The sequence below is a fragment of the Larimichthys crocea genome, chromosome XX (genome assembly GCF_000972845.2).
Source record: "Larimichthys crocea isolate SSNF chromosome XX, L_crocea_2.0, whole genome shotgun sequence".
Taxonomy (NCBI): domain Eukaryota; kingdom Metazoa; phylum Chordata; class Actinopteri; family Sciaenidae; genus Larimichthys; species Larimichthys crocea.
Genome location: NC_040030.1, coordinates 15,723,446 through 15,744,085, shown reverse-complemented (window position 1 = coordinate 15,744,085; position 20,640 = coordinate 15,723,446). Strand labels below are relative to the sequence as shown.

Here is a 20,640-nt window from a genome sequence, read left to right as displayed (position 1 = left end):
AGGTCACGTTATCCCGCTGTTCATTGACCTCCACTGTAGCAGCCACATTAAATTCAAATCTCCAACGCTGACTACAAAGTAGTCTCCGGTTCTTGAATGTCCTCATACAGACAGATGTTCCAATGAACGACGCCTTGCTTTGCCACCCGTACGCTCAAGACAGTCCAAACTTTTCTCGTCTGTTGTTCCCCGTTGGTGAAACGTCCTACCAGTTCCTACCAGATCAGGGGCGTCCCTCTCTACCTTCACAGACCTCCTGAAGACCTCCAGCTCTTCTGGGAGGACCTCCTCTACAACACTACCAACAACTAGACACGATACATCTGTCCCTCTCTACAACTGTCCCAGTACTTATTGCTGCACTAACATGATTGTTTCTCTTTTTGTGAGTCGCTTTGCATGAAAGTGTCAGCTAAATGACTACATGTAAATATAATAATGGTACTCTGTGTTTAAAAAAGTTTAAGATACATTGTAGTATGGCTGACTGATGAAGGTGAAGAGTGAGCCATGTATAGAACCACACAACAAATACAATCAACTACTTGTTTATTCTGCAGTTTCTGCAACTCTAGACCGACGTCTGGATACAAAAAGTCTGACACAATTAACCACGTGGCACTGTTCAGAATCAGCATGCAGATTAATGATTAAACATATTAAACAACAAACATATTGAACTATGTTAGTAACCCACTTATGCCTTAATTTGTATTATAAATGTAAAGATCTAGTGTGTAAGAAACTCTAGAACGGACAAACCAAACTCTGATCTAGAAATTGACTTTTCGCAGAGTTCTTCTACCATGCTTGGAAGGAGAGGGTGAGGCGTGGGAGAGAATTCATTTGGTTGCAATGTGCAACTTCACTGCTAGGTGTCACTAAATCCTACACACTGGACCTTTTTAAGGAAATGATATATTTTATGTGAACATAAATGTCAAACATCAATTAATTTGGATAGAGATGTTGATGCAATATAGAAATACAGAAACCATACATTAATTACAGTCATCAAGGCACTGGCGTGTAAAGATGAAAATGAGTCATTATTTCATTGGCAGTAGAAGGTGAGGACGCTTTCCTGGTTTCCTCTGACCAACAGGACCGGAGGTCTGAGGTCACGTGATAGGAAGTCCAGCCACGCCAGATAAAGAGTACTGGGACACACTCCTCTTCTTCCCACTGGCATGGTGCTGTCAGACGACATGAAGAGTCACAGTAAAAAAAAAAGAAGCTTTAATTAGGTCAATGTTACTAATAATGAGTGATGACAAGCCAAGAACCAATGGCCCTTCTCTCAGAGTAAAGTGGTGCAGTTTGCGTGCCGTGTAATTATGCAGCCACTCCTTTAACTCTGCACTGTCTACCTTCTAATAAAGCGGCACTCCCTCCCTGACCTACAAAGAACAATCGCTGTACTCACATAACAATCAGAGCAGCTTCTCTGGAGTAATCCTGCAGAACCTCATTCAGACGGATCTGCCGGAGAGACTGAGGGAAAAGAAAGGTCTTGATTATTGTTGTCATAGACCAGCTAAACCGAGACAAAGTCATGATCAAGATCAGAATGTATTGAGACCGACACAAGCCCAAGACCAGATAGCAGATAGTCTACTTATGCTGGCCTTACACCAGACAACTTTTCAACCCTAAACTGGTCATGAAACAGTTTGAAACAATAGTCTTTTTCTCATTTTGATGTTCTGATAAAATCAAACATGTTAAATATTATCAGAGGTTTTTAGTCGGCTTGTGGAAATAGTGACGTTCAATTACGTGAACGGTGTCGACAAACAACAGGAACATGGAGGGGACTCTGGTGAGTCTTGATTCTCTTGGACTGTAGAAAAGGTGGCAAGATCAGTGGGGATGTGAAGTGAGCGAGAGTGCCTCTTCGACGTGTCAACAACTGTACAATAATCTCAAAATCTAGTTTTAGTCTTGCAAGATCCTCAGTCTTTGCGAAATGATAAAAACTCTGAGTTTTGACACATTGTGTTTAGATGTGAGAGTCTTCTCGTGTATGGTATAAGAAGAAGGCATCAGTATCAAGAATCAGAAAGTTCTGCATCTCAACAGGTCTCAACAGGTCTTGAGTCCTCTTTGTCTGAAATCGAGACAAGATCTTGTGACTCAAGACCAACACTGACCTCGAGTTCTACACCACTGTGTGTATGTGTGTGTCACACCTTGGCCTTGTTCCTCTCTAAATCCTGGTTGGTGATCATCCACGGCTCCTCCTGCTGCCTCGGTGGCCCAGAGTCCTGTTTGGGGTTTGTATCCAGTCTGAAGCGACTCACCATGTTCTCAAACTGGTGAACGCTGAAGCACACAGACAACAACACACAGGGATTATGGGCAATTGAAGGAAGCGTACAAAACTAAAATAATGAAGGTTAAAACGAGATTTGAAGCATGGACAGCACCTCGAGATCAGATAATAAAGCCTTGTGTCACTGTGCTAGGGGCTCTGCTGACCCCAGGTTTTCTGAGGTTTAACCCGATTAAGCTGAGCGCAACCTTCTAATGATCTCATGTAGAATCTCACACTGATTGATCTTTTCGTTGTTGTTCGAGCTTTGCTTCATTCTCATACACCGAGCGAGCTCTGGCAGCCTTACTTTGCAGGTTGAGGGTTCTGGTAGATGTCAGGAAGCACTTCGACATCATGGAAACCAAGACGGAACTTCTTGATCAGTGCCAACACCCTGGGAAGAGGATGAAAATCATGAGTGTGCAATAAAGTTTTCACTTAATCTCGTACTTGTAAACCACAACAATCATGACATCAGATATCAAAGCCTCTTTCTGACACTCTCAAGTGTTTTATTACTTATGATCAAAAACTAGAGTCAACAACTTTTGCAGCCAAACATCAACCAGGTCCCCAGCAGCAGCTGATATCACTGACTAGTCCAGCAGCAGTCAGCCCAGCTCGGCGTCTGTCTTTCAGCCTTTTATTTCACCAAGCTCTCACCAACCACTAAAAGTCAGTCCCACATTTACTTTAGCTTCCTCTGTCAGTGTCCTCTTGAGTCTCTGCCATGTCTGCAGTGGATGCTGAGCCCACTTACCCTGGCAACGTGCCTGGGTTTGGTCGGCTCCACTACCCACCAGCATCCCCCTTGCCTCTTCCTCCCAGAGGTCTAAAGCCCATTTTGCTACTGGTGTAAATAAAAAAACACTCCTTGAGTTCCCAGTCTGAGTTAATTAGCTTAGTGGCAACAAGCAACACTCGTTCACCGTCAACACTGGCCTGTAAACCTCTTCTTCTTCTTCCCGGTGGTCCAAAACACCTGTGGTACAAACATCAACACTCTGAGCTAATATGAGCTAACAGCAGCTACAGCTGTCAGCAGGTTACTTCACTGTCCATCATAAACTCTGTAAATCACAGAGAGTTGAGGCGGAGCAGCCGGAGGACATCAGAGGGAAAACCAGAAAACATTTCCTCCATAAAATATGATCCAGTTTCACCAGAATCAGTGAAATAGTTGCTGCTGTGTGACTTAGTGCCGTAAAGCGTTACGTACTTCTCCCGACCCGGAGCCCAAAGTTACATAGTGTGAGAACAGACGTACGAATGACAGAGACACCGTTCAGCTGATCACAGGTCAGAGTGGATCAACAGGAGAGTTTAAGCTTTTATTTGAAGGTGCTTACTCCTCTCTCTGCTTTTCCCTCTGGTCCATTTCTCCTCCCACAAACACTCGGACTTTACATCTCGCCCAGCGCTTCCTCCGAGTCAGCAGGTAGGGCAGCAGCAGGGTCAGACCTGGAAAAACAAGCAGCTGAGTTGCAACCAACTGGATACCACTCGCCTCCCTGTCTCCTTCCTAGTATGAAGGAGAAACCATGGTGGCTGCAAAACATGTGTTGAGTGTTTAGTTTGTCCATTCTGGGCTACTGTAGGTTCAACTTGGCAGGCAAACAATCAAACAAAAACAGTTATTAGGATCGAGACGATTATTTTTGTGTTGCTTGATACTTTTGTGACTTTTGTGGGTGCAGAGATGAGATCAGACCTCCATCATCAGACAGCCAGTACACATCGATGGTCTTCTTCCCTTGTTTTTTCTGGAACACCGTGCTCGGTTGAGGCTCCGCTTCAATGGAGACGGTAGCTGCAAATATCAAAATTTACCATTTGGGGTAAAGTTTACTCCAGATTTGGCGTCAACGATGAGATCATGTACGTACAGGTGGTGCTCGTCTGAATGCAGGAGGGTGCAGAGATGGTGCTTATACCCTCTGGTCCTCCGTCAAAGCCTGGATTAACTGAAATAAAAACAGAAGACTTCCTGCATGTGTTGGCGTAAAGTTGATTTATTCGCTTTAGTCACTCTTTAATTTAAAATGAGGCTCTCACCGTGTGACTGAGATGGACGAGAGACATCCAGTCCCTCCCTCATCCTCAGCATGCACACACCGTACTGGAGGTCGAACGCGTCGCTGAAACACACATCTTTATTATAATCTGACATTATAAAAGGTAAACACACACACACACAGAGGACGAAGCTGTACTCACTGCAGTATTCCTATGTAACTGTGAGCAGCCTGAGGTGTGTCACTGCACCAGTTCTTCTTGAAACCCATCAGCAGAACATTTGGCTTCATACGACCCAAACCTGCCCCCTGGTGGACAGCCGACAACATGAGATGAAGAGAAAGAGAGAGGCGTGAACTTCCCTCAGGGTTTATCTGGCTTCACTTGAACATCCACAATCCTGGATCTCACACAGCAAGTTACCAACTGCCTTCCACGTGAAAGAAGCAACTCTAAGATCAGGAGTGTATTTAGTATTTGAAGGGTGATACACGTGGAAACAACATGAACAGAACCAAAGCAGAACCTTTGATTCAAATTACTGTTGAATGTCAGCTGGAAAAAAATAAATTATTAGTATTCTCTCCCCATATATCATGATGATCACCTGTTGTGAAACAGAGAATTAATTTTCATCATGAACTGAACTCACTGTACGTCAGTCCGATCATCCTCTGTCATTTTTAATTCATCTTTTATCACGAGCCCCCTGATTTCTTCTTTTATTTGCTGGTTTCGCTGCCTCACAGTTAAAGACAGGAACGCTTTTGTTAAAGTCCATGTACAGTAAGAATAATAAGTGTTATTAACCACCCAGCCAAATTTAAATGATTAAAGGTAAGACTTTAAAATCTGTTGTAGGATAACTGGAGTGAAACAAAGATCTCAGTTCTTCTCTTCTTCCTCTGTAAAGCAGAAAGTATTTTGGTTTCTCCCGGTCGTGCTCTTGCAAGCGACTTTTTCTCAGGTTTGAACTCAGTATGAACTTGATCAATCCACCTGGGACTGAAAAGCCAAAGACAGCTGGCTTCATGAGAGGTTCAGTTTGATGCAGACAGTTCATTACGAGGGAACAGTAGAGTAGTTCTGACCTGTAGCAGCATGTTAACTCCTGATCGTAGCTCTGCGGCCACCACCCCTCTGTAGAACGACTTCACCTTCCGCTGGTTCAACCAGGTGACGTGACTGTCGCTGCTCGCCTTTTCCACGACTGATGGGGACGGACTGGACTGACAGACACAGGGTGGAATGGATAAGTCAGTCCTCAAACAAATATGTTTGTTGAATCACTGATCTGTTAATCTGTCTGTGCGTGTTGAGTTGTGCTCACAGTGACCACGTTGGCGCACATCATGAGACTGAGGCTCTTCGTGAAACAGGTGACGAGATCCACCAGAGCTGGACGACTGCTGGGAGGACCTGTTAGCACCAAACACTGAGGCCTGAAAGACGAGCAAAGAGTTAGTCCACACATCTACATCTTTGACTGTCTCTACGACCCATTACTGACTAAATGAGACCTGAAGGTCTTGGACATGAACTTGAATTGACTCCTAACACCACATCACGTCCCGTTTCTGACCTGTAGTTCTTGACATGGTCCTCCACACGGTTGAGACCCACACACTGGTTCAGAGCCATGTTGTAAGAGCTCGCCTGCACTGAGGAGCCCCAGTTCACAGCTAACCACAGAGGACAGCAGCAGAGTTAGACTGGTGCAGAAGAGGACATCTGGACACTGTTTGTTTGTATGTGTGTGAGTTTACCGGGCTTCTTGTAGAGGGTGTATCCCAACAGGACTAAGACGATGCCAAAGGCGATGAGGGCCGCCCACCAGTTCAGCAGGAACATGATAACCACGCAACACACGGCGCCGAGCAACGACAGCCACTTACTGTAGAACCTGAAGGACGGACGCCAACCTGGACACACAAACATACATCAATCAGGAGTTCTCTTAGTGGTGGCATTTAAAGCAAATAATCTGTCCATTACAGTAAAGTGTGTCGAGTTTTCTACCTGGTGAGTTGGTGATGGAGGCGTGGAAGCAGCTGAAGTTGATCAGAGAGTAGGAGCAGAGGAAGAAGTTGGAGATGATGGGAGCGATGGTGTTCAGCTCAGCTGGTGGAGAGAAAGGACAGAGAGAGGGGGGGAACCATGAAACCCAACATTGTAAATGTAAATGTACTTTATTTATACAGCCCTTTACAACAGTCCTTTCTGTGTACCAAAGTGCTTTACAGTAGATAATAAATAACGAGAACAATAGGTAAAAAAACAAACAAAATAAAAACAATAAAATACAACAAAATCGAATAAGAAATGATAAAAGTGTCATCATACTACTGTTAAAAGCCATCCTAAATAAGTGGGTTTTTAGCCTGGATTTAAAAAGGCCCAGGTCAGAAACGAGACGCATCTCGACAGGGAGCTTATTCCAGAGCCTGGGGGCGGCAACGGAAAACGCTCGGTCACCCCAGTGTTTGTATTTTGACCTGGGCACTTCCAGCGACAGTTGATCTTTGGACCTCAGAGCTCTAGCAGGATTGTGGACAGTTAAAAGCTCGGATAAATATGAAGGGGCGAGGCCGTTAAGAGCTTTAAAAACAAATGTTAAAAGTTTAAAATCAATTCTATAAAGGACAGGAAGCCAATGAAGGGATTTAAGAACAGGAGTGATGTGCGCACGTTTGCTGGTGTCAGTTAAAAGACGGGCAGCAGCGTTTTGCACAACTTGAAGTCGACTGAGGGACGACTGGGAGACGCCAACATAAAGTGCATTAGTGCAATAGTCTAACCTTGAGTTTATTAAAGCATGAATGGCATTCTCAAGGTCGTGACGGCTTAAAAACATTTTAACTTTGGCCAGGAGACGCAACTGAAAGAAACTAGTCCTGACAACGTTGTTGACAGGTGACTGTCAAAGGTCACTCCCAGGTTTCTGACGGTTGAATTCAGCTTAGAGGACAGGGTGCCGAGGCCAGCCGTCACAGTATCCCCAAATACAATACACTCAGTTTTGTCATTGTTTAAATGAAGAAAGTTTTGGGCCAACCACTGCTTAATATCGTCAATACAAGCACACAAAGAACATTGACCATTGCTGTTTGGCTTCACTGGCAGATAGATTTGTACGTCGTCTGCATAACAGTGAAAAGAAAGGTTGGGATAATCCCAGTACTGCCATTAAAACTGGTCGTCTACACGGGCCGGATGTTCTCTCCAAAGCCTTACCAATGAGAATGAAGCAGGCAGCGATGACATACGTCAGCAGGTAGCTTCTGAGCGGTTCCTCATTCTTGCCGTAGCTTTTTCCAAAGAAGCCGATGAGAGGGTAGAGTTTGTCTTTGCACAGACACTGCCACAAAGAAGACATATGATAAGAAATAACATATAAATACAATGTAGAATATCTGATGTGTGTAAGTGTGTGTTTGTACCTGGAAGACTTTGGGAGCAGACACCAGGCAGGCCAAAGCAGAGGACAACGTGGCTCCAAATATACCAGCAGTGATGAGAGGGCTGAAGGCCGACACCATGCTCATGGACTACAGATAGAAATGTACTGTTTACTTATCAGGATCAGAAACCAGAACCAGAAACAGAGAGAAACCATGTCCTGTTGTCAGACTGGATCATGTCACAGTTTTTGTGTATTTTCAGCTTGAGGCAGCTTTGGCGACCTCAAATGGCAACAGACGGTAAATGTTTGGGAGTCAGCTTGTTTTGTGATTTAGCAGCAAGTCTTCACATATGAAGACACACTCGTGCTGACCTGGTAGTAGTTACTGATGCCGTAGGTGCATGTGTTGTTGTTGATGCACTCGGTGAAGTCCCATCCGTACTGACAAGCTGAACCAACACAGCCCTCGATGGACGAGGACGCCGACACGGTGTCGTTCAACAGGCCGGACGCGTCCCGCACCACACAGGCTCCTGGTCACAAGAATTCATGATTATTCAACCTCAAAGCCAACAATTAAATAGATGAATAAATAATATGATACAAAGTATTTTTTGGCGATCATCAATGTTAGAAACAAAACTTAAGTCCAAACTTTTTCAGCAGATGAGTTTCTACAGTACCGACTATCTTTCTGCAACATCCACATGCAGACAGACATCAGGCTTCAGTTTCCTGTCAGAAAGGCCTGTCTTATAGCAAGACAGTGAAAATATTCTAAATATAGCGTGCCCTTAAACTCATGTAGAATTTTTTTTAGGTGGCTAAAATACATTTTTCTGCTGCTCCCATCCAAAGTAGTGCAGCTGCACCTGCTGTTCCTTGAAACTCATACAGCCCCACTTCAATCAATCCGAACTATCAGTTTAACTTCACGAAGCAAAATTAAACTCCTGCATATTATAAACACTGTACTCTGCGTTACAGAGCTTTGATGGATTTTAAGGACCCGTATACCTCGATTTGTTGGACTTTTATCCCATGTCAACCAGCACACATGTACTAAATCAAGACTTTATGATTATTCAATCATGAATTATTTATTTTATGCCACATGCAGTGAATGTTTTTGGTGTATTAAGTAGTAAAATGTACACCATGGTAGTCATTACTGCAAGAAAAACCCAACAGGACGAGACGGTTTGAAGACCAATTCACGATACAGATTTATACGGACTATAATTGTAAATTGGTCTTCAAACCGTAGACGTGAACTGTGGGCGTGCAGTACCGATGGTGGCAGAGATGATGATGTAGGAGAAGGTGGTCCAAAATATTGCCATCAGTGTTCCTCTGGGGATGGCCACTGCTGGATTCTGGGAAGCAGAGGATAAAAGAAATGTTACATACATGTTAATCAAGATCTGTGTGTATGCACTTGTCAGAAGAACAGGGTGGCGTGCAAGAACAGAGCAGCATGATGCACGATGAAAGACTTACCTTCAGGTCTCCAGAAATGTTAGCTCCTGCCAGGATGCCTGTGGCAGAGGGGAAGAAAATGGAGAACATGCCAAAGAAGCTGCCATCCTGCCCTCGCCAGTTGGGCACAAAATTGACGGCAAAAATATCCGCTGTTCAAAGTGAAACAGTCAAGTTAAAAAACAATATATTTATATCATTTCTTACAAAGATGGGTGACCTTTATTTGTGTAAAAACCACCACACACACACAGCAGCTCACTTTGCATGCACGACATTTAAGATCTCTGATATGATGACAGACTGAATGATCACCTTTGTAGCTAAAGAAACCTTTGGCTTGTTTCTGCGGCGAAGCAGGGATGATTGTCCCAACAAGGTAACTGGCCAAAGACACCACGATGACCAGGAAGAACAGAATCTGAGCCTGTGTGTGTGGAATATTGCTAAGTTAAACTTTCAGTGCATGAGATGAATTTTTGAATATATATTTTTAATTTCAACCACTCGTCCTTATAGCTGAGCTAACCTTTGACTCCCACGCCATGCCAGCCATCGAGATACCTAGCAGGCAGGTGACAGTGATGATGCCGATGATGCGGATGTCATTGGTCCGGTCCACCATGACAGCTCCATTTTCCTGAGGAAGGAACATTCAGAGAAATTTTCAGGTGTTTTCTGAACAGCGTCGCCACATATTAGCACACGGCATATCCTTACTCACGCGCATGATGTCTGTAACAGTCTCAGCAAAGCCCACAGTGTGCATGGCCACAGCTACTGCATTGGCGAAAGCAAAGATCAGACCGATGGACCCACCCAGCTCCGGGCCGAGGCTGCGACTGATCAGGAAGTAGGTCCCACCTGAATATGAGAGCGTACATAGGGTGGGATTATCCTGCTATGAGTCACAGTTTCTTAGATGAATTGACTAAGTAGGTTGTTGCATGTATCACTGAGCAAACACCTTTTTTGACTTTTCCGTTGGTTGCGATGGCTGAGGTTGAGAGACCAGTGATCCCAGTTATACAAGAGGATAGCAGGATAATCACCCAGGTCAGACCTGACATAAAGGTACAAGGAGACAGAAGCTTTCAAAGACTGAACCATCTTTAAGTGAAGAAGAAGTGAAGGAACATGACGTACCTATGCCAGCTTGAGCCGTGATCCAAGGCAGCCTCAGGTACAAGATCACCCCCCAAATGTTTAACATGCAACGGATCTACGGAACGACAATTATTGAACAATTGAACACCATTTATGTCCACTACAAATGTTTAATACTGATGCAGGAAGCAGTGTGTCCTTTATATTGTAAGGTAGAAAGTAAGTGTGTGGAGGTTTGGGTGGTGGATGGGCATCCTGACAGATAATCTGTGAATCTGTCTGGTTTCACTGGCTCCAAATGACATTTGCAAAAATCTCCTGAAACCTGAATGAAAGCAACCAATCAGAACCAGGAGGAGTCATTATGTTCGATGCGATGGCACATGTATGCGTCACGGTTTGCCTCTGAATCTTGGGACACCCTGCCCTGAAGCTGTCCTTTAAAAGAAAGTACACTCCGTGTTTAGGTGCACAGTGAGATACACTGATGTTCATGACTCATTGGTTCGAGCACTATACATACCATGACTCCTTGTACCCAACCAAAGCGAAGAGGTTCAGGTGGCGGCTCCTTCTGCTCCTCTTCATCTTCCTCAGAGTTCTCTCCTCCTTCTTCCATCGGTCCACCTGTTGTCTCCTCATACAAGGGAGGTCCAGAGTTGTCCTGGTCAAGTGAAGCAAAGGAAATGTGATTAATATAAGCCAAAATTTACAATAAGTGCGGCATAAGAGAGTGACATTAATCCATTTGACATACGTCAAAGAAATATTTGATGGTGCGTCAAGAAATTGCCTTTTGCAAATGTTAGATAATAATCAAAGTTCATGAAAGTGGTTCAACATAAAAATGAGAATGTAAAAGGTAGCAGCACGAAGAAAACAATAAAACGGATATATTGTGTCATCAAAGTTTGTTTTAGATCATTTGAAACATTTTCAGTGGACATTAAATGCACCTCTTATATGAAACAACTAATCATCCTGCAATCCTCTGCTCATTTCGAATGACATAAGAACCATACTGGCCAATAAGACGCAGATATTCCTACCTCAGGGTTCGAGTAGAGCTGGTACAGAGATGGTCTGAAGTGTCTCCGTCGGCCCCACACCTCCGTGTTGGCGTAGAAGTCATAGTGCGGCGGAGAATCCAGAGTCTCGTAGCCGGTCAGAGCGTCGGATCCACGGGACGCTACGCTTCCCCCATCACCGTAATACTGATAGAAACCAGACTCATCGTACCCTCCAGGTGCTTCCTTGCCATTGGCTACTGACAGAGGAAGTCTGGGTCTGTATGCAGCCAGGTGAACGTCGTCGCTGGCTACTGGTAACTCCATTCAGAAGAAATACACAAAACCACAAAAACCTTAAAGATGATAAAGTCAGTCAAGGTGATGGAGCCATTCTCCAGCTTTGAGGTGAATGAAGGAGGCTGGTTTTATATTCGACCCTAACCAAGAGCCCGGGGCCATGTAAGAAGAAGGCTGGTTCAGTGAGCAGTAAAACAAGACTTATTACAAGAACTATTAAACATGACATGGACAATTTCACATTACAGGGTCAACCAAAGAAACCCTTCAGGGCTTGGCTTACCCAGGAACCACTTAATAAATAAGTATTTATGAAATGACCCTGAAGAAATTCAGCACAAATTAAATAATGCAGGATTTACCGAATGAAATGAGGCGGTTTCTTATTGATTTTTCTATTTCCCAAACTCTATTATGTCAGGCATGTGTTTGTTTTTATAGATGTCCGTTGAGTTTGCACGGAGGTGCGTCTTGTTTCGGGTTATGTAATCACAATTATTAATAATTAATCTGCTGGAGGGGATTTTTAGTTAGAATGTAAGTTGTAAACTGCATCATTACACACACAAATAGACAGACAGACCTTTAAGATAACCTTGACTGAGACAACAGAAGGGCAACAATGCAGCAATGTTAAGAAAAGAGCCAAGAGCCAACAAGTCGTCCACATGAATGATAGAGTGTCTGTTTAGATCAACGCCGTCTGACTTCCTTCTTTATAACTACCGGTGCTAGAGGACTGCGTCATATCGACAGGATGTCGGCACATCGACTTGACAAAGTTCCTATCGAGGGAGTGAGACTTTAAATTGTTTATTTCGTGTTCACAAACTCTGACCAACGAACATGAACAGTTGCAAAGTGTCCTTGATTACGGTGAAAGACAATTTCCTCTGAAAGGTTTGAGCTCATTACTTTGAACGGCTTCTTCAATTTCCAGACGTTGTTCGATTCGTTGTAGGATTCCCTCTGCGGCTGCGTGACGCCCTTCAGCTTCCTGCCGAAGAAATGAATTTCAAGTGGCTTCAAAACATTAAAAACAAACTGTGCCGCCGTCCCTCATGTGTAGAACACACATCGGCCTTTCTCAGTGGTCGTTGTACTATTATGTTTTATGTAAATGTGTGATCACTTCGTGTTCAGCTAAGCTCTAATGATGGCTCCACACTGCTTAGAGCTGCTTAATTGTCCATGACCTTAGTTTACACAGTCATTTACAACAATGCCTAACTAACACACACACATATACACAGACACACACACACACACACACACACACCATCATACATTTCCGCACAGCACTGAATACAAAGCCACGGCTTCCAGGTAAGCGTGCACAAACAGGTAAACAATCCGTACAAGGAGAGGCTAAGGTCACTCTTTATATCTAGTTTTTCCACGAGGTATTGAAAGTATGACATTTTCCCTAAAAATTAACACAGATTAACAGATATTATGAATGTAATTTAAGTCCTATCAGACAGCACAGATGGGCGACGAACTGGAAGACTAACAACTAACAAAGGGTCTTACTACTTTCACCTTGCTGAGGAACTCTCCAGAGCCGACAAGTCTGGAAAATGTCAAGTTAGAACGACTGAAACAACTTCAATACTGCGCTTAAGGACAGTACTGTACAGTTAGGACATGCTTTAATATGACTTCATGGTCTACTTGTGATGGTTGAAGTCAAAACTCTTGATTACTGAAGCCTGAAGTCTCCAAAACACAAAAAGCCCCATGAGGAGCCATCGTTTTAGTTTGTTCGTTACGAGCTACAGTAGAAACATGTCCGTTTAACATGGTGCAACATCTGTAGATATAAAAGACTCATTCAAAGGTAACAAATCCATACTATTTTTTTAATTTCAGCTGATTATAGATTAATGAAATGGACATGGTAAATAGAGCCCACTATACCTGATACACTTCACCTTTAATGGTCTGTATGAACAGGAGAAATTATTGTGTTTTAAGTTGGCCTTAAAAATTGTTAACCTCTCCTTTCAGACTTCTGCAGCCATGTACTCGGCAAGATTAGAGACAGGGAGTGCCAATATGAACAATATTCACTTCTGCTTATGTCTGGTATGATATGATTACGTGCTACGCTCTCACTGGTTTTTGATAAGTTCCCTGGAGCACCTTAAGAACCCTTTTTAAGGTTCTTTGGGGGACTAAACAAAGAAGAAGAACCTTTTTATGTTTAATAATCTTTGTTCCTTTTAAAAGGTTGATCACGGTTCTTTAAGTTGAGCTTGCTGCATCTGGTTCTTTGAAGAAAAAGATTCTTGCAGAACCATATAAAGCTCCCCTATCGCATCACCACGAACAACTCGAACCTTTTTTAAGGGTGTATTCAAACAGTATGCACATCTACAATACAATAATCTACAACAACAAATGCTACAAACACCAAATATACTCATTTACACTTTAAAGTCCTGAAAGGAGGCAGATTAACAGTGTTTCCTGCTTCTGGTGGACAGTTTTCAGAAACCATCTGATGTCTAACAGCGTCTCTAAGGCTTTCTTTGGTCTTTGTTCACTCTGTTAAATATTGATTTTTCAAGATTGTCATCTACAGATTGAGTTACATTGTTTCAGAGCTTTTTTTTAAAAACTTGGAACAGTAACAGACAAGCAAAAGCCAATTAAAACAGCCAATGTAAGACTCTCGTAAAGAGAGAGTATTCTGTCCTAATAGGCTCGCTTCTACATCACTGAGGTACTGATTAACAACCGTCAGTGGCCTGAGCAGATGTGGAAAAATGTCGCACCAGATTGACTTCATGTTCCACGTCAACATCCATAATTAAAAAAGCAGCCAGGCTGTTGTTGGTTTATATGCGGTTCATAGAAGAAGTGACAGTGCAGAAGGTAACCTCGACAAAACAAGCGACGGCAGCGATGCGAGTGGCTGAATCCTTTGAAGTGATCACACCTCACTCATGAGACCGCCTCAGAACAGCAGGCGCCGCTTTGATCAGTCATTCTTTTGAACACGCCGCGTCACTGTTTGCGAGACGCTGCCAAGTTATGCTGTACTCTACGGCATGACTGTATAATCCCACATGCATCACAAGCAACTTTGAACAATTGTGACACTTTATTCAACTCAAATAAGTAGATTTATTTTGGATACATGGTTGATGAGAAGAGATCAAAACGTGGAAAGGATACGGCTGACATTTAAAGTATTGTTTGTGATATTGCAGGGAAATAATGTTTCTGGTTTCCATGAACAGTCTCAAAGGAGCACACCTGCTCACTACCCAGGTATTTTCCAAAGTGTTCTTTAAAGTTAGGCTGCAACTTAAAGAATCAAAGCACAGGATAGAGCTTGGACTCTAATGGAAATGTGTGGGCTGTAGATTATCCTCCACGCACCACTTCAGTGCAGACTGCACAGTCTGTAGGAAAGAAAATCCTTGAATTAGTTAGGCACCGTGAGATGATACTGCACCCAAGAGATCCAGATAAGTGGATGTGTAATTGTTTCCACATTAAACAAGAACGTTAAAGTAGATCTGAAGAGTTCAACCCACCTGTTTTACTTTGAAGGCATCAATAGCTGCTTGCAGACATCAGCTGATCTCTTTACTGCACAGGTACTCAGGAAAGTGGATTGTGTATCAGCTAGAACTCACAACCCTTTCCTCAAGTAAACACCAGGCTTGTATTGTCCATTGTCCACCTGAACATTGGTCCCCTGGTACTAGAGATGAATAAGCCGGACTTGTATGCATATGTACAACCCCCATTAATGTTGGACACATAGGACCATTAAACAGAACAAAAATCCCTGATGGATGTAAAGTCTTGCCAGTCAGCAGTCTTCTGGTATGCTGAAGATAAGAGATTTAACAAAAATCATCCTAAGTAATACAGCGGACCTCCAGTGGGTTGACTGCTGAAGCTGGAAAAGATGTTTCAATAATCAACAAGTAATGCTGATGCCTCCTAACAGACGGTGCTTTGGCTAACGGGATATTGTGTTATGGGGACTAGAAGGATCTGGCATGGTGTAAAGGTTGGTGATGTTCAGATGAATGTTGTTGACCAAACAAACCATCCTCGTGTCCTGGCCCAGTATGGGAACAGAAATCTCCATTTGCTTTATGCATATTAGCCCACTTCACTGTCCATGCTAGTTTGCCACCACTAGTTTGTTGCTTGGGTAATTTTCAAACGTAGAGTTGAAGTAATTCAGTGAGTTGATCTCGGCTCACTGAAACCAGAGACTTCACAAACAGTAGATTGGGAATGGTAAAAAAACAAACATACTATGAAAGTCACTCTGGTACATTGACCGGCCATGTACGGGAGTGTCCATCATAGTACGTTTGCGGAGCTGTGGAATAATCATACTGCCCATTACCTTTGTCTGTTTCATCTTCCACATCAATAAATAGTTTAGTGTATCGGGGTTTTCCACTCAGTTGCACTCCATAATAATTATTGGTGGCCGGTTGATGGTATGACGGAAGTTCATATTGGGGTTGGGCGACTGTGGAAACTAAAGGGTGGACCGGACTCTGATGAGGTACTGCTACTACATTTTGCCCAGTGGATGGTTTAAACGGGCCATAGTTATACTGTTCCAAAGCAGAGGTAGGTGGAGCACCAACAAGTTGCCAGGATTGATGTTGACCATAGTTGATATCACTGGGTTTGACCTGACCAGCACTGTAATGTCCACTTGGGGCTGTCTCATATTGTGATGGAGTTACAGGAGGATTTGTTGGTTCAGGTGAAACCATTTGTCCACTTTGACCAGAGCCATAGCCATTACTCCAAGGATTTATCTGGGAACTGTAGTAGCCACTGTGGACATTGTCAGGTTCAAGAGGTCTGTATTGGGGTTTTCCATCTAGTTGCCCTCCACCAGCATTCTGTGCAGGGAGCTTTATTTGGGGTTGATAATGAGTCGACCATCCCTGGAAATTTTGTGAACTGTCCAAAGCAGGCAACACAGCCTGTCCACTCTGATCTCTGCTGTGTTGATAAGATGAAGAGACACCTTTTGGCCCCATGGGCACCACATTGTGTGTTCCATAATAATTATTGGTGGCCGGTTTATGGTATGATGGAAGTTCATATTGGGGCTGAGCAGCTGTGGGAAACGAAGGGTGGACCGGACTCTGATGAGGTACTGCTTCTACATTTTGCCCAGAGGATGGTTTAAACAGCCCATAGTTATACTGTTCCAAAGCAGAGAGAGTTGGACCACCTACTGGTTGCCAGGATTGATGTTGCACATAGCTGTTGTCACTGGGTTTGACCTGACCAGCACTGTAATGTCCACTTGGAACCGTTTCATATTGTGATGCAGAAACAGGAGGATTTGTTACTTCTGGTGAAATAGTTTGTCCACTTTGACTGTTGCCATAGCTATTACTCAAAGGATTTATCTGGGAACTGTAGTAGCCACTGTGGACATTGTCACGTTGAAGAGGAGGATATTGTGGGATTAGCAGTGATGGAGCTAAAGGCTGTGGAAATACCAGAGTCTGTTGGGTGGGGATATTTTGGCTGGGGATTGTAGGCTGGCTAGCATGTCCAGGTGAAAAGGTAACCAGTGTGTTATTAGTATACAAGGTCTGAACTGGCTTATAAGGCTGGTGCTCTGTCTGTTGCTGCACAATCCCATCAGAATTTAAGTGCATCCCTTCTGATCCACTCTGGATTGGAATGGATTGTGGTTTTGACGACTCCATGGAACTATTCTGGACAACACGTCCTGGTTTTTGCAAATTTGCAACATAGCCATCATTGCTGCTGGAGGGTCTTGGAGGAATTGGAACAGATAAGTTAAGTTGGAAGCTTGGCTTTGAAATTTCATGGGCAGATTTTCCTCCATTTGGGTATTTTGTGGAGCCTTCGCCTGAAACACCATCCGAACCAGAATCACTATTGAAAGTGGTGTAGATCTGAACACTGCTCGGCCTGTATGACTGACCATTGTAACCACCACTGTTCAAATCCAAGCCTTTAGTGGTTGAACTGGTTTCTTTGCTTTGGCCCTGGGAATCAACAAAAGGAATTTTTAGGTTGAATTCGAAGCTTCTGGGCTTCGCGAGAGGAAGGTTTCTCTGTGGTGGATGCTGGGATTGGGAAGTTTCCTGTGTCCATTTGGTAGAAACATCAGACCGTGGCTCGTAAGGGTTTTGGGTTTGGTGGTACAGACTGGGTTGATTTTGTATCTGAGCATGGCTATGGACCGAACTTTGAGGTTTTTGCCAGGCTGTCATCGGATCCTGATCATGGATGTTGGGCTGCAGCTTGATGTGGGTCTGCCTCAAAGCTTGGATGTACTGGAGAGGGCGACGATTCCCATAACCATATCCTTCTTGTTTCTTCTTTATACTGTGCCATGCTACAGGATTCACAAAACTTCTGTCTGGGAGAGAACACAAAGTGTTAAGAATATTCATTAAAAGTTACATAAAACTGCCCAAAAACAATAATAGCTAGAAGTGTATAAAATGCAGGAAGGGGTCCAGAAATTATCCTAATTATTTTCCAATTATCTGCACTGTGAAAGTTATAAAAAAAATATAAAAGGGCAGTGTGAATCAGACTTACCTCTTGGAAATGCTGAGGAGAAGTGCGGCTCACTCAACCAGAAAACCAGTAATATTCTGCAAAACAAACAATTTATATCGAATATTTATTATACCACACAACACAAAGGTGTAGCTCAAACACCATGCAGGCGCTTCTTAAAAACCTACCTTGTAATTAGGAACCCAGCAGCCATGATTGCTGCAGCTGTATCCACAGTCTGTGACGCTGCTGAGGCAGAGCTGGACTCTCAGGTCAGGTCTTTTTAAATCCCACACAGAAACACATCAGCTGCTCCAGCCAGAAGAGATTTAAGCTTCAGGATGAGGGTCGAGCGAGCTGCGAGGATGTGCTGCTGTAGATCTGTCCAACTGCTCCCGAGCTCTCAGGTGTTATCAATCTTGCATTTTTAACGAGCTGAGCTGAAGCAGCTAAGCAAACACACACACACACACACACACACACGGCTGTGTTCACTTGGCGTGATTGCCCAGGCAGGCAGAGAGTGCTTATCCGTCCCCTGGAGAGGACGTGATCAATGTGAATGAATGTAACTACCAGAACTGATCATCCCGGTGAAATCTTGTTTGTCTGTTAAATCAGAATTTTTATTTTTTCCTTCTGTGTATTATTTGAATTTAGAAGATAGAAACACTGTAGGGTCGCACTTCAAGCACAGTTCCTGAATTTTTGGTCTAAATTTTGACTTTTGTCTGATTGTTCTTCCCACCGTGCTTCCATTTCAGACCACGTTACCTGTGAACGTTACACCTGGTCACCTTCCTTCCGCTGCAGATCCACTCTGACTCCCCTGAAGCTACTGCAGAAAATATCATAGGAACGCGAGCTTTAACTTTGAGCTAAAACCAAAGAAAGAAAGAGAATATCAGAATATCAGCAGGTTCAGATCCTGACGTCGTTTCATCTGAGACACCTGGCTCTGACCATCATAGCACTTTAGTATGTTGGGTTCCTTGTGGTTCCTTTAGTCTCCAAAAGTAGAACAGGAGTCGGTGCCTTCAGGTATCAAACTCCTCTTCTGGCGTATCCCGCCCCCTCTCCACATTTAAGAGTCGTTGCTCATGAACGTGCTCAGAGAAGTCAAATAAGTCATTTTGTGATTTACAATCAAAAACCATCTTGTGTTTTAAAATGTGTGTGTGAACACAGAAAAGGAAACAGAAATGCAAATCACTCAGTTTAAATGAATAATAAATGTTTTTTCATTCATAAATCAGTGATTCTTGCCCTAGTATTACTTATTAGATGCCACCTGTAGCGTGGGAAGCTCCTGCAGCTCCATCTTTAGATCTGAAAGTTTCTCTTTCGCTTCTTTTCATCGCTGTTGACGTCTTTTATCTACATCAGTGTCCACGGTGTCATTTATATTCACATACACCAGACACACTGGGATTCAGAGCCGCCGGAAATCTTTTATTCAAACCCTCCGACGCAAACATTACGACAGCTCAGTCGTATATTGTCGCTTGGATTCTTTTCACGTCGCGTCGCAGAGTGGCAGGTTTGTGTTTCAAGAGCGAATAATGTCGGAGCATTTAGAAGCCTGGCAGCAGCCCTCGCAGCTACAATGCCTTCAGATGCTTTAAGGCCACATTTGCATGCACGTTAGCCTAACAGGCTGTGTTTGGCACACCAGTCACAACAAGACGAACCGGCAGAGCGTTGAAGATTGAACCCCGACCAAACGTTCCAGCCTAATGATGACGGATGTGCTCGAGGTGTTCACTTATTTATTTATTTGTTTGTTTGTTTGTTTGTTTACTGCAGAGGCTGCGCGGCGCTGTGCGGTAATGACTTGCTTTGTTTGATTAACGAGATTGATTTTAACAAGCGCAGCGTCGTCTGCGTACGGCTGCAGGTGAGACCTAAAGTTACAGTCTCCTCTGGGTAACAAAAATAACAAACACACAAACTGCACAAATGCATTTTGATGGACTTGACTGCTTCCCTCTCATCTGAGCCTCACTGCAATTCCTCACACCAATTAAACTGTCTTCATAGACGTGCTCCTGGACATTTCTTCTGTAGAGTAATTCACTAGCAAAGACCAAGGTAATATCTGTATACAGACACATGTAACCTCCACCTGGCTCTGCCACCAGTTCGCTTTTCTTGTTCAAGGCAGGTTCAAGACGTGGTCTTTGTTCCCAGTTATAAAATATATGTAAGAAAAGTATTTGCTTAAATGTTTAATCCTGTAAAAATATCATCCAAACTTCAATGATTCACTCAGGGTCAGCTATTGACTTACTTCTTATATCCTCTAACTCAAGGGTCGAGCGGTGGTGGCAGATGGTCGGCATTCTTTTAGAACTTTAGAGAAGTTAATTATGTTTGTATTTAGCCCGTGAGTAAAGCTATTAAATATAAAAATTCACCCCAAAAACAAAAATATCAGGTAAAAATATGAGAGAGATCATAAT

General features: G+C 43.4%; 2 protein-coding genes across 2 annotated transcripts; both read right to left on the bottom strand.

Moving 5' to 3' along the window:
- Nucleotides 1–532: 532 nt before the first annotated feature.
- On the bottom strand, nucleotides 533–10,969 carry slc12a3 (solute carrier family 12 member 3). Its single transcript, XM_027291904.1, has 25 exons — nucleotides 10,846–10,969; nucleotides 10,362–10,437; nucleotides 10,183–10,278; nucleotides 9,940–10,079; nucleotides 9,745–9,855; nucleotides 9,531–9,642; nucleotides 9,237–9,367; nucleotides 9,028–9,112; nucleotides 8,109–8,269; nucleotides 7,774–7,881; nucleotides 7,568–7,691; nucleotides 6,353–6,454; nucleotides 6,100–6,255; nucleotides 5,916–6,015; nucleotides 5,664–5,775; nucleotides 5,425–5,562; nucleotides 4,535–4,641; nucleotides 4,373–4,455; nucleotides 4,204–4,281; nucleotides 4,029–4,127; nucleotides 3,667–3,778; nucleotides 2,625–2,711; nucleotides 2,193–2,325; nucleotides 1,427–1,494; nucleotides 533–1,196 (listed from the first exon to the last, which is right to left on the bottom strand). Exons 1-25 carry the CDS (start codon nucleotides 10,939–10,941, stop codon nucleotides 1,055–1,057), a joined length of 2,757 nt encoding a protein of 918 aa, XP_027147705.1. The 5' UTR covers nucleotides 10,942–10,969; the 3' UTR covers nucleotides 533–1,054.
- Nucleotides 10,970–13,943: 2,974 nt separating this feature from the next.
- LOC109139063 (bromodomain-containing protein 4-like) lies at nucleotides 13,944–18,591 on the bottom strand. The gene is made up of 4 exons (XM_027291900.1): nucleotides 18,367–18,591; nucleotides 18,218–18,273; nucleotides 15,178–18,032; nucleotides 13,944–15,042 (listed from the first exon to the last, which is right to left on the bottom strand). Exons 1-3 carry the CDS (start codon nucleotides 18,390–18,392, stop codon nucleotides 15,925–15,927), a joined length of 2,190 nt encoding a protein of 729 aa, XP_027147701.1. The 5' UTR covers nucleotides 18,393–18,591; the 3' UTR covers nucleotides 13,944–15,042; nucleotides 15,178–15,924.
- Between the last annotated feature and the right edge of the window lie 2,049 nt (nucleotides 18,592–20,640).